Below are 12,457 nucleotides of genomic sequence, written 5' to 3' on the forward strand. Positions count from 1 at the left end.
CCTGTCTTTGCTCTCTCTCCCCGCTTGGTTCTTCTTTGTTTCTGGGTGGCCAGAACTCTCAATGCCCTCCGATCAGTACGAGCTACAGCTTCAGAACAACGTCTGGGGCCCCGAGGGAGACCCGGGCCGGCCCGTGGCGGTCTTGGCCCAGGACACATCGTTGGTCACCGCGGTGCAGCTGGGACAGAGCAACCTGGTCCTCGGCCACAGGAGTATCCTTTTCCCGGGCAGCGCGCACGCATCTGCGTGTCCTGCACAGGAGACGTGCTGTTTGGAAGTCAAGTCACTTTTCTCCCTGAAAGCTTGGCGAGGCTAAAAATAGCCCCGTTTTCCCTCAAGGTCTGAAAATCAGAAAGGACCAAAATCGCACCCCAGCTGAGCGCAATCACTCACCTCTGGGGAGACTTGCTGGAGAGGTTTTGAGGTGAGGGATGGTGGCCGGAGAGGAGCCCCAACCCCGCCTCTGGAACCTTCTCTGGTCTCATCTGAGGGGCCTGGCCGAGGCTGTTTCCACACCAGCGTGTGGGTTGTCATGTGTCCCCAACTTGTTCGCATGCCCCGGGTGGTCTCCAGGGTCCTTGCGGAGGGCCCCCTTTTGGAGTGGAGGAAGTGCCCTGTGGCCGCTGATTCTGCAAAAGGCTGTGCTGCGCGTGGCCTCAGGCGGGGACCTTCCCATCCCCTCTTTTCCCCACGTGATGTTGATGATAACGAAGCCACGGGAGCCAAGCCGACACCTGCCAGCTGGTTTATTTGTTCCTTAATTCAGAATCCAGGTATCCGCATGCAGGGCGCTTCCCGGTTACCCAATAGCACCATCTACGTGGTGGAACCCGGGTACCTGGGTGAGTGTGGGCATCCTGGGTCGTTTGTGATTGCAGGAGTTAAAAAGTCAAATAAAAGTAGCCCCCCAGGAAATGCTTCACTCTGGCCAGCTCTGCCAGCGGGGAGGCCCGGGACATCAGTGCCACCCTGCCTTTCCCGGGGCTGCCCCCCCAGCCCTTCCCCTGTCTGTGCACAGAATAAGCAGAGGGTAGACCAAGGTCGGCTGGTGGCCAGCTCTGCAGGGAGAGAAACAGGATAGGGTAGAGTGGGGGAGGGCTCTGCCCAGACCTCACCATGGCTATGGACGTTTGGAAGATGCCTTGGCGGAAAAGAGGGGGAGGCTTGAGGCCGAGAGAGGAGGGGAGGAGTCCACAGCCACGGAGGACCTGCAGGGGCACAGCCAGGGCCCAGGAGCTGCTGTAGAGACGCCCCCTGGAAAGATGTCTGGACGCACGTGTTACCTGGGCCTAAGCCGCCTCACCTGTTGGGCGCCCTGAGGTGGTTCAAGTGAGAGAGCTGTTGGCTGATGCCCAGCGGCCCCTGGTCCTCTTGTTGGCTGCTGAGTGAGGCTGCTGTTGGGTGAGACGCACGCTGGCATGTGGTGACCTCGGGCAGGTGGCCCTGTGTGTCTTGGGAGCTCCATCCGCTCGGAATCCTTGGTACCTTCTGTCTGTCTGGCACGTGCGGGGCACTGGAGTCTGGAGGAGGGAAGTGGGGGCCTTGTGCTTGGTTTTGCAGGGAGAGACCACTGCAAACAGACGGTGACAGGACAGTGGTAAAGAGTTAGTAAACGTGAGTGCAGCAGAAGGGCTTCTGGGAGATGGTACCTGAGGCAGGCGTTTTCTCAGAAGCTGCTCTTGTGCGGGTTCATTATCCTGGCAGAGGCACAGCTCAGGCGATGGCTTGGAGGTGGGAAGCACGTGGCGTTGCAGGGGTCAGCCAGCAGCTGGCGGCATCGAGTGTGGGAACAGAGCTGGAGGCCTGGGAGGGCAGGGCCGGCTCACAGGGAGAGCGCTCAGAGTGTAGACCTACTGTGGATTCAGGGTGTAGACTCACTGTGGATTCAGAGTGTAGACTCACAGTGGATTCAGGGTGTAGGCTCTCTGTGGATTCAGGCTATAGACTCACTATGGATTCAGGGTGTAGACCTACTGTGCACTCAGAGCGTAGATCTACTGTGGGTTCAGAGTGCAGACTCACTGTGGATTCAGAGCATGGATCTACCATAGATTCAGAGCACAGACTCACAGTGGACTCAGAGTGTAGACCTACTGTGGGTTCAGAGTGTAGGCTCACTGTGGGTCAGAGCCACCGTGGACAGGGTCAAGTTTGAATGGGCCCTGGAGCAGCCAGTGGGGAATGTTTGGTCCTGGTGCATCTGAGGTCAGCTCAGGTTCTGAGGGCTCAGGCCTGATGTGGGCATTGGATCTCACCGTCACGCACAGCTGGTTCCTCCCCGGAGGAGTGCAGAGGAGCGGCCTTGGGGCCCCGGTGCTGACCAGGCCTGGTGCCATCCTCTCCCTCAGCCACAGGTCCCTGTGGCCTCAGCGCTGAGGCTCTGCACCTCCCTGTTTCGTAGGGTTCACAGTCTACCCTGGTGGCAGGTGGGTGCTCGAGACCGGCCGCCTGTACGAAATCACCGTCGAAGTGCTTGACAAGTCCGGCAACAAGGTCTACCTGTCGGATGTGAGTCCCGCTTCGGGCCTGATGGAGTTGGGGGGTGGGGTGCATCTCCTGAGCAGCTGCCCAGCGAGCAGCCCCCAAACACAGGGGGCCCTGAGCAGGCAGGCTGAGTTGGGGTGCTTCCTAGCGGTGCTGCTGTGTCCATGGAAGACACTGTCGTGGGACCCCTCGGGCGTCTCAAGAGCCTGTAAGCCTGTGAGTCTGCACCAGAGGCCCCGCTTCCTACAGGGCTGGAGCTGGGAGAGGAGGCCGCGGGTAGCAGGGTCACAAAGGCAGTGCCGCGGAGGTGGCGTCTGCCCGCTGCCCTCCTGCCCCTCTCATTAGCCCGGGGACCTCACAGCACTGAGAGTCCATCCTTCCCTGCCCTGCAGAGCCTCAGGGCCAGGAATACCTGCAACGTGTCCAGAAGGCCCCTTGACTGAGGCCGAGCTCAGTAGCTTCCTGGCTATGGAAAGAACATCACAAATGGGCAGGTGGAAAGAAGTCTCGGCCGTGTTTGGTCCTTTGTGAGAAATTCCCAGGATCAGGAGAATCTCCAGACCTTCCTTATGGGGTCTGAGGTTTCAAGGAGGGGGCGAGGTTCCCCTTCAGCCTCTCTGCAGAAGCCACTGCCTTCCTTGTGTTACTAGACAAAGACTCGGTCGATCACCATTTTGGGTGAAATTAGCTCTAAGGGCTTTTGATGTCCTTTTTTGTGTTTGGTGGTTTTCTTGTTGGGACCGCAGGGTCTGAGAGCCGACAGTAGCCTTCGGGCTCGCGAGCGCCAGGTCCTCGGGTCACGAGGGGAGGGCAGCCTGGGAGGGATCAGAGGCCAGAACACTCAGAGCTCAGATCCAGGGCTTTGTGTAGTTCATCAGCCTGGCCTGGCTGCTGTTTTGGGGCCACACAGCTTCTTTCCTGAGTTGTCCCGGAAGCTCCTCTCACCTTCCTGCCTCACTTTCCAGAACATCCACATTGAAACCATGCTCCCTGCGGAGTTCTTTGAGGTTCTGGCTTCTTCCCAGAACGGGTCGTACCATCATGTCAGGGCGACAAAGAGGGGCCAGACGGCCATCGAGGCCGCCCTCACCTCCGTGGTGGACCAGGCAAGTTGGCGCCTCCCTCGGCCCCCCCTGCCACCCCGGGACCTTCGCAGACGGAAATGTCAAACCAGGCTGGACATGAGCCCGGGGGAGTTGGGGCCCCAAGAGTGCACTGCTGTCGTGGGCACCACGGGGCGGGGGGTCCCTCCTGGTCTGGGCTCACAGTGGTGTCTGGGGTAGGGTGTTTGGCCTTTCCCTGTCCCCTGTCCCTGTGCTGGGCCAGAGCCCCTCTTCCTCTGCCCTTTGCTGGCCCCTGTAAAAGTGAGCCTGCACCTCTGGGACTGGGGCTAGAAACCCTCGCTGGGAGCAGTGTTGGGCCCGTGTGTCCAGCCGTGCACTGACCAGGGCCCACGAGCATCTCTTTGGCTGTTTTGGCTGCTTGGATCCTTCAAAGTTTTTAAATTTCCCCCTGTATTTAAAAGGCCAGTCAGTTTCGGTGGGAGCAGATTTTACTGATTGGAAGCTTGGCGTGGGTGTTCTTATCTTCCTACCCCACACAAACCTCTCCCGGACCTGGCAGCGGCAGAAATGGCCTGTGAGCCAGGCAGAGATTCCTACCAAAGTGACCACTTCTGTTCTGGGGGTTTTGGGCGAGTTGCTTTCATGCCGCGTGACTAGATTTCCCCATCCGTAAGGTGGGGATAACCACATCCGTCCCGTCAGGGGTGCTGTGAGGATGCAGTCAAGCAGCGTTTATTTGAGTGGCAGTTACAGAGCCACCAAAAGCCGTCTCCATGGAGATGGAGAAGGCCGCAGGGTACCTGGCATCCTCCTTCCCACTCCCCCACAACTGAAAAGTCTACCCTGGGGACCAGTCCCCAGGGAGGGGCGGGGGCCTGCTTGAGTGCTGACCTGGTTGTCATGGTGGCATACGGCACTCTCACCCCCTTGCAGGACGGAGGTGTCCACACGTTGCGGGTGCCTGTGTGGAACCAGCAGGAGGTGGAAATCCACGTCCCCATCACCCTCTATCCAAGCATCTTGACGTTTCCCTGGCAACCAAAGACGGGCGCCTACCAGTACACGATAAAGGTAACCGTGAGACCCCGTCTGGGTGCATTCCTTTGGGTGTTTCCATGGGGTTGGGACTTTATGTCCATTCTGTTTCTGTTATAATTACCTTCTAGTGGTCAGGAGAGAATTCAAAATCAGAGTCTTTATGTTTTCTGTATTTTCTGAGGTTTCTATCACAGCAGTGTATTTTGGTAATTAGGAAAAAACCTTGAAAAATAGTAAAGAAAGCGTGATAAAAAAAGTTCTGAACACGCATTTAACTTCCACATGTGTTTCTTTTTGTAAAAAAATTATTGTTTTCCGGAAGCAGTGTAAAGATCTTTAGAGAAAAATTTGGAATTCGAGGGGAAGGCGTCTCCAACTCTGTCACATATAAGGTGTTCTTGGTCTTTGACGTTCACGTGCCCACCTGGTGTTAGTGGCAGGGCCCGATGCTCGTCGGGGCTAGAGCCCATGTGGCCTGCCCCGTCCCATCAGTCCTTGCTGTCTCACGGCAGTGAGGACAGGTGTCCTGTGTGTGTACTGGGATCCACTGCCTCTTCACTCAGGTGTGTCACCTTCTTGGCCCCTCGTCTGAAAGCCTCTGGGCTGTCCTTGACTTCGCGGCAGATGACTCGGAGCGGGCAGGGGTCTATGTCAGGAGGGGGCAGGGAAGCCGAGTCCTGTACCCGGCTCTGGGGCGCGGGTCTTCCCATTCCAGCCTGAGCTCGGGAGGTGCCCCTGGGTCCTGGGGCCACTGTCATGGGCATATGTATACGCTTGTGTCAGCCACAAGGTCCCCAGAATATGAGGACCGGAAAGAGACAGGATGGGGAGAGCGAGGGGCAGAGGCAGTGCCAGCCAGACGTTGGCTGATGCCACATGTGACCATGTGGTGGCGCAATGCCGACTGCGTGTGAGAGAGAGAGGGACCAAGGAACAGGCAGGTGGGCTGACCTGATGATATTTCCCTCCCCAGGCCCTTGGTGGGAGTGGGAACTTCAGCTGGTCTTCCTCGAGCTCTCTGGTTGCCACGGTCACCGTCAAGGGCGTGATGACCACAGGCAGTGACACTGGACTCAGTGTGATCCAGGCACATGATGTGCAGAACCCGCTACATTTTGGTGAGATGAAGGTGAGACCTTGGGCCAGGACAGCCGCGGGCAGGGGGTCTGCAGCCACCGTCTTAACCAGCCTCAGGCTTAATTCAGAAACACCCTTTCGCCCTCGGTCTTGCACTCGGCTTTGGTGGTGGTGGTGAGGGCATCGGGTGTCAGGTCCAGCCCTGCCCCTGAGCTCACAGCCAATTCAGGGAGATGGTTGTCCCATCCCACACCAGGCAGGGATGGGACCAGCCGGGTCTCTGGAAGGGAGACCAGAGGACACAGAGACACGAGGTATTCAAAGGAGTCATTCTAGAAGATTTCCCCAACCTGAAAGCTATGAATCTCCAAGTTGGAAGGGCCACTGGGCGTTGGGTTGTAAATTCACAGTGAAGGGAAAGTGCCCAGACTCCAAGAGACTGGCCCCAGTCCTTTCCTCTGACTCCTGTTCAGGTCCAAGTCGGGAGTCCCTGCACGGGACCCCTATACCTGGTGTTCGTCCCAAGTGACATGGGACCAACTGAGCAAAGGCCGAAGGTGGGAGTGGCCACCTGCAGCCGAGCCTCTGCCAGCCCCACCTGGTGGCCTCCGGACCCCAGCTCTTTCCTGACCGCCTGACCCTGATCTCAGCCTGTTTTATTACCTCATTTAGGGCTGAAATGAAAGCTCCATATGTAGTGCGTCCATCCCCAACCTTCTCCTACACTGTTTGGGACACTGACGTATAGGTTTTTCTCCTCTTTTTACTTCGATCCACACACACCTACCTAAAGACCCATCTAACTCGTGTAAGGAGGGTTGTAACTGAGACCCCTTAGCTGCAGCACAATTGTCAAGTATTTGGATAATCTGTGACCAGGTTGCCCCCTCCCTTGCCCCCAAGCTTCTTTATCGCAGTAAATGTGCCCCTCTCACCTGGCTGCTCAGCCCGGAGCCTGAGGACAGTTCCTGAGCGTGTGTAGTGGTCAGAACCTGGCTTCCAGGGCCGCCTGCCTGGTCCAGACACCACCGTGCTCCAGCCGGGCAGGCTCTTAACCTCCCGTGCCAGGTTCCTCATCAGGCAGACAGGTTGGTAACAGAACCTTCTTAACAAGGAGGCTGAGAGGATGGGATGAGTTCATTCTGTTCTTGGAACAGGGCCTGGCGTGTGAGAAGTTTTGTGTGGTGTAAGTATTAGTGTTGTTGTTGCTGGTGACGCCTCTCTCACCCTGCACACTCACCTTCTTTATGTCCCTCCAACGCGCTGAGCCGTATGTGCCTCAGGACCTTTGCACGGACCGTCTCGTCCTCCCAGACCTTCGTCTGGCTGCCTCTGACATGGCTCCCAGGTCTGAGCTCCTACAGCACCTTCCCAGGGAGGCCTTCCCTGACGGCTCTGTCCTGAAGGTCTCCCCGCCCCCAGCACACACCATCGTGTCCCCCAAGCTCAGGCTTCTCACCGATGGGTCCTCAGTGCTCATACACAGGGTATCAGGAGAGCGGAGCAGCGGCTGTTCGTCCTCCGAGGAGCCTGCCCACCGTGCACGCCCCTGTCCTCCAGGTGTACGTGATCGAGCCCAGCGGCATGGAGTTCGCCCCGTGCCCTGTGGAGGCCAGCACGGGCCAGAGCCTGGAGCTGCCCCTGAGGATCCACGGCCTCATGCCCGGTGGGGCTGACGAGGTGGTCACGCTGAGCGACTGCTCCCACTTCGACTTGGCGGTGGAGATGGAGAACCAGGGCGTGTTCCAGCCGCTCCCAGGTAAAGCAGCGCTGTGAGCGGCCGCCGGACGGCAGGGTCGGGGCCGACGGCCTGGGTTCTCAGCGTGGGCTGCCCCAGATTCCTAATTCAGGGGCTGAACCAGCAGCAGGGTCATAGCCTGAGAAATGGCATTCGTCCCCTTGTCCACCATCAACAGTGGTCTGGTCTGGATCTTACTGCCATGTGACCGCATGTCACTCGGCTTTCTGAGCCTCAGTTTCCACATCTCTAAAACGGGCGTCATCCGAAGTAGGGGCGCATGTCACCATGCCCGTCACAGTGCCCGGAATGTGATAGGTGCTCGGAATACACTGTCAGTAGGGGTTCTGACGAGTTACAGAATTATAACACCTTAGTGACTGCACGGTCCATCCCTCCAGGGCCATCGAAGCCAGGCACCCCCTGCAGGGCTGGGCAGTGATATCGGTGGTGACGGTGGCAGCTGTGCTCAGCCTCCGTCTTAGGGGGTGTCAACCCTGCCGGGCGTGGCGTGTGCACTTGGCGTGCGTGACCTCACCAGGCGTCACAGCCACCATGGGAGGAGGGGCTGTGCTTGGGTCACGTGTCGGACGAAGAGACTGAGGCTGCGTCACGCTGCCCAAGGTCCCATGAGGTCCCTGAGCCGCAAGGGATATGGAGCTGGGTGTGTCTTGACACTGACCCTGGAGACTTAGTCCCCCGGGAAACAGGGCCTCCCAGGGGAGTCAACACAGGGAGTGCCCTCCGATCGCAGATGACAAAAACCAAGGACTGATGGTGAGTACGCTCTGGGCAGGGTTAGAGTGGACGGGGAGCAGCGTTTGCGGGCACGCCCGTGAGGCGTGTGTGCGCACAGTGGCCTGGCGTGGCAGAACCTGTCGAATCCGGAATCACGGGGGGCTTGGGGGGGCGTGGACCTCAGGGGCCAGAAGTGGGGGCCACGGCTGGTTTTGGAGCAGAGGAGTGACCACGTGACGCTGGCAGAGTTTAGGAAGCTTGACAGCAGAGGTGTCTGTAGGCTCGCCTGTGGGACCGAGCGGCTTTCCATGCCGCCGCCGTGGTTGTTGGCACTCACGGAGCCGTCTGAGCGTGAAGCTGCTCGGCCGTCACAGAACGTCCCTGGACATCACCGCATTCACATCCTTCCCTGGAGGTGCTGCTGCATCCTCTCTGACTGGCCGGGAGAAACCGGGCTTTATGAACTGTGTCCCCAGTGAGGCCATCATTTAGGGTGGAAGCAAACATCAGCGTGGGAGAGAGAGGCCCACCGATGGCAGGAGAGGAGCCCGCTGCTTGCACTGCCCCCGACGCGCGTCCTGGAGGGGCGTCCACAGGCTGCAGCCAGGGGGTCCCAGGAATAAAGGATAATGGACAGGGTTTGGGTTCCACAGTCCTGGGTCCCAGCTCTGCATTTGTCAGAATTCCCGGCGTGCTCTGCTCCAGATCTGTGCGTTTCACCTGTGTAAATTTGACCTTAAGAGAAAAAGAACCCTAAAGAAATGCTGACCTGCAGATAATTATGTGTGTGCGACAGCGTTTAGGATGAAGTGTACTGATGCCTGCGGCTCCCTTTTTTGTTTTTTCTTTAAGATTTTTTTGATGTGGACCATTTTTAAAGTCTTTATTCAGTTTGTTACAATATTGCTTCTGTTTTATGTTTTGGTTTTTTGGCCATGAGACACGTGGGATCTTAGCTCCCCAACCAAGGATCGAACCCGCACCCCCTGCATTGGAAGGCGAAGTCATAACCACTGGACTGCCAGGGAAGTCCCACGGCTCACTTTTCGAGGCATAAAAAAGTGGGATGGACTGATGGATGGGAAGTGGTGGATAGATATGCAGCAGAGGAAACAGAAACAAATGTTAGCTGCAGAATCTAGGGGACAGGCTTGCGGAGCTTCACAGCATGATTTCTTTCTAAATGTTTGGAAAGAAAACTATACAATTCCACCAGAATGGCTTTCCTTAAACAGGTGGAAAATACCAAGTATTGGCAGGGATGTAGTGCAGCTGTGAGTAGCAGTGTGACTCGACACAGCCATTTTGGGGAGGCTAGTTGGCAGAAGTGACGAAAGCTGAACATAGGTGCTAAGGACCGGAGGTGAAATCCTGCGCTCCTTGGGACACACCCGACAGAAATGCTGAAATACGTACCCCAAAGAAACGCCACACGTGCTCAGGGCAGCACAATGCATCCCACGTGGCCCCACGTGGCCCCAGGAGCGTCGCCAGGCTCCCGGCTCCACGTCCTCTTGCTCTGCATTTAAATTCAGGGAGGGCGGTCTGCCCTTCCTCGGCCGTCCAAAAGGGGTCACATTGGGCTTACTTCGCTGTGACGCTTCTTGCCCAGTAGCCTGAAACATAGATGCTTTCTGATAAAGTTTGAGAATCTCCCAGCCACCCGCTGCCAGAGGGCGAGGCTGGGGTCCCAGCATCAGGGTGCCCAGGAGGGTCCTGCCCTGGGGGCGTGTGGTTTTCTCTGAGGCTCCAGTGTGGCAGCTGGCGCTGTGGGTGGAGGGGAGGCCCTGGGCCCCGCCGCAGGGCTGGGCTGGAGGTGGTGGTCCTCGCCTCCAGGCTGGCCGGGGGACTGGGGGGCTCTCTGGCCTCTGCCCTGACTCCTGGCCCTCTTCAGGCCGCCCACGTTCTCCCCGTACAGCCGCGTGGGGACGCGAGGCTCCTCTGCCCGTGAACTCACGCTGGGGCCCAAGTCTGCAGCTGTCGTGTCCATCTCATCCTCAGAGAGGAGGTATCCTGGTTCAGGTCCCAGGCTCGATCCCCTCCTGGTGGCCACGCTGCAGGGCGGAGACCAGCTGCCCATGTGCCCCGGGCCTCCGTCTGTCCTGCGGCTGTGGTCCTGTAAATGGTCCAATAGGTCTCCTCCGGTCAGTCACCTCGGATAACTTTATGATGTTGGATGATTTAAAACCTTCATGCTGTGGACTTCATGGTAAAGTGCCTGGAGGCTGGAGGAGCTCTGCTGATTTTCCTTAATGACCCTGATGGCCATCTGGGCCAATGTCACCTTGGCAAAGCTACCTTGGCCAGTGGTCCTGAGGAGCCTGGAATAGTCAATATGAGCCTCCTTGTCAGCAGGGAGGCCTCAGAGAGGCCCTGCACCATGGTGACCTGCTAACTACACTAACTGACGATATTAACCAACAACACTAACTATACTTACTGTGCTAATAAATACCAACTACAGTAACTATACCAACAATTCTAACGATACCAGCTGTACTAAAAATACAAAAAAAAAATTCAGATAAAATGAGAAAAAGAACAAAGAAAATAAAGAAAAATAAAAGAGTAGAGAAAAAAGAACAAATAAACAAAATGGGGGTAAAAAGGAAAAAACAAGCCAACTGTGGGTCCAAGGCCATCAGGTCACCAAAGGCAGCTTCCTGGGCTATAAAGACCCAAAACCTGGGCCCAGCAGGGACTTCTATAGGTTTTCTGTGAATACATCACAGTGGCACCTTATGAGATCAGAGCAAGAAATGGACCAGTCACAGATGGGGATAAACTACAGTGGTTTTCTCACTGATTGGTCTCAAGACCCCTTTACTCTTAAAATAAAAGGACGTAAAGAGCTTTTTGTTTATGTGGGTTATTAGAGATTGATATATACTTTATTTGAAATTAAAACTGTAGGATAATTCAGTGCCTTTTCATTTCTAGTTTGAAAATGTGTAATAATTTTGGCTTTTAAAGAGCTTATAATATCAACACTTGAAATGTTGAATTCCTTTACCTTAAACTCTGGTCTCAAAATAATATTACAAGTCAGCTGACATCATGACACTATAGGAAAATGCTCTGTTGCATAAGAGACGATAAGATAAGTATCTTTATTATTTTTGTTATTATGTCGAATACATAGTATTTTCCTTAACGACCAATACACAATAAGGTTTGTCCTCTAATGGTTTTTGCTCACCATCAGGGATGGGTAGAACAACCAGACAGAAGATGAGCGAGGAAGTAGAGGACTTGAACAACACAATGAACCAATCAGATCTAAGACACATGCAACCCTACCCACCAACACAACACACAAGTGCACATGGGGCCTTCTCCAGGACAGACCACGTGTTAGAGTACAATTTATGTCTTAGTAGATTTTAAAAGATAGATGTCATACAAGGTATCTTCTCCAACCACAATGGCAGGACGTTAGAAATCAGTAACAGAGGAAAAGTGGAAAATTCACAGATTTGTGGAAATTACATAACATACTCATAAAGAACAATTTTGTCAAAGAAATCACAAGGGGAATTAGAAATTACTTGGAGATGAAGGAAAACAAAACAGGACATACCAAACTTAGGGACACAGCAAAACAGTGCTAAGAGGATAATTTATAGCTATAAATGCTTACACTGAAAAACAAGATCTCAAATCAATAACCTCACTTTGTGCAACTTAGAAAACTAAAAAAAGAACAAATTAAACCCAAAGCTAGCAGAAGGAAGCTGACAATAAAGATTGGAGCAGAGATAAAATAGAGACTAGGAAAGCAATAAAGAAAATCAACAAAACCCAAAGTTGGTGCTTTGGAAAGATTAGCAAGGTTGGCAGACTGTTAGCTAGACTAAGAAAAAAAGAGGAGACAAACTATTAAAATAGAAGTGAACGTGGAGACATTATCACTGACTGTGGAGAAATAAAAAGGATTATGAATAATTGTACCCTAACGAATTGGATAACCTGGATAACACGACAAATTCCTAGAAATACAAAACCTGCCTAGACCAAGTCACAAAGAAATAGAAAATCTGAATAGACTCATTACTAGCAAGGTGACTGGATCAGTAATCAAAAGCTTCCTGACAAAGAAAATCCTTGGACCTGATGGCTTCACAGGTGAATTAAAGAACTAACACTTATCCTTCTTCTAAAACATTAGAGGGAACACATCCTAACTCATTCTGTGAAGCTAGCATTATCCTGATACCAAAGCCAGACAAAGATACTACAAGAAAAGTACAGACCAATATCCCTTATGCACATGGATGGACAAATCCTCAACAAAATACTAGCAAACTGCATTCAGCAA

The 12,457-nt window shown here is 54.5% G+C and overlaps 1 protein-coding gene across 1 annotated transcript in view; it reads left to right on the forward strand.

Annotated features, from left to right (window-relative positions):
- Nucleotides 1-12,457, forward strand: part of NUP210 (nucleoporin 210) — a 105,080-nt gene that overhangs the window by 35,967 nt on the left and 56,656 nt on the right. Inside the window, exons 7-13 of the mRNA XM_082414049.1 lie at nucleotides 54-212; nucleotides 774-842; nucleotides 2,402-2,508; nucleotides 3,450-3,590; nucleotides 4,482-4,619; nucleotides 5,560-5,715; nucleotides 7,224-7,422. Coding sequence (XP_082270175.1) covers nucleotides 54-212; nucleotides 774-842; nucleotides 2,402-2,508; nucleotides 3,450-3,590; nucleotides 4,482-4,619; nucleotides 5,560-5,715; nucleotides 7,224-7,422 — 969 coding nt within the window. The remainder of the gene's footprint in view (nucleotides 1-53; nucleotides 213-773; nucleotides 843-2,401; nucleotides 2,509-3,449; nucleotides 3,591-4,481; nucleotides 4,620-5,559; nucleotides 5,716-7,223; nucleotides 7,423-12,457) is intronic.

Source organism: Balaenoptera physalus, assembly GCF_965194825.1.
Source record: "Balaenoptera physalus genome assembly, chromosome: 11".
Classification (NCBI taxonomy): Eukaryota; Metazoa; Chordata; class Mammalia; order Artiodactyla; family Balaenopteridae; genus Balaenoptera; species Balaenoptera physalus.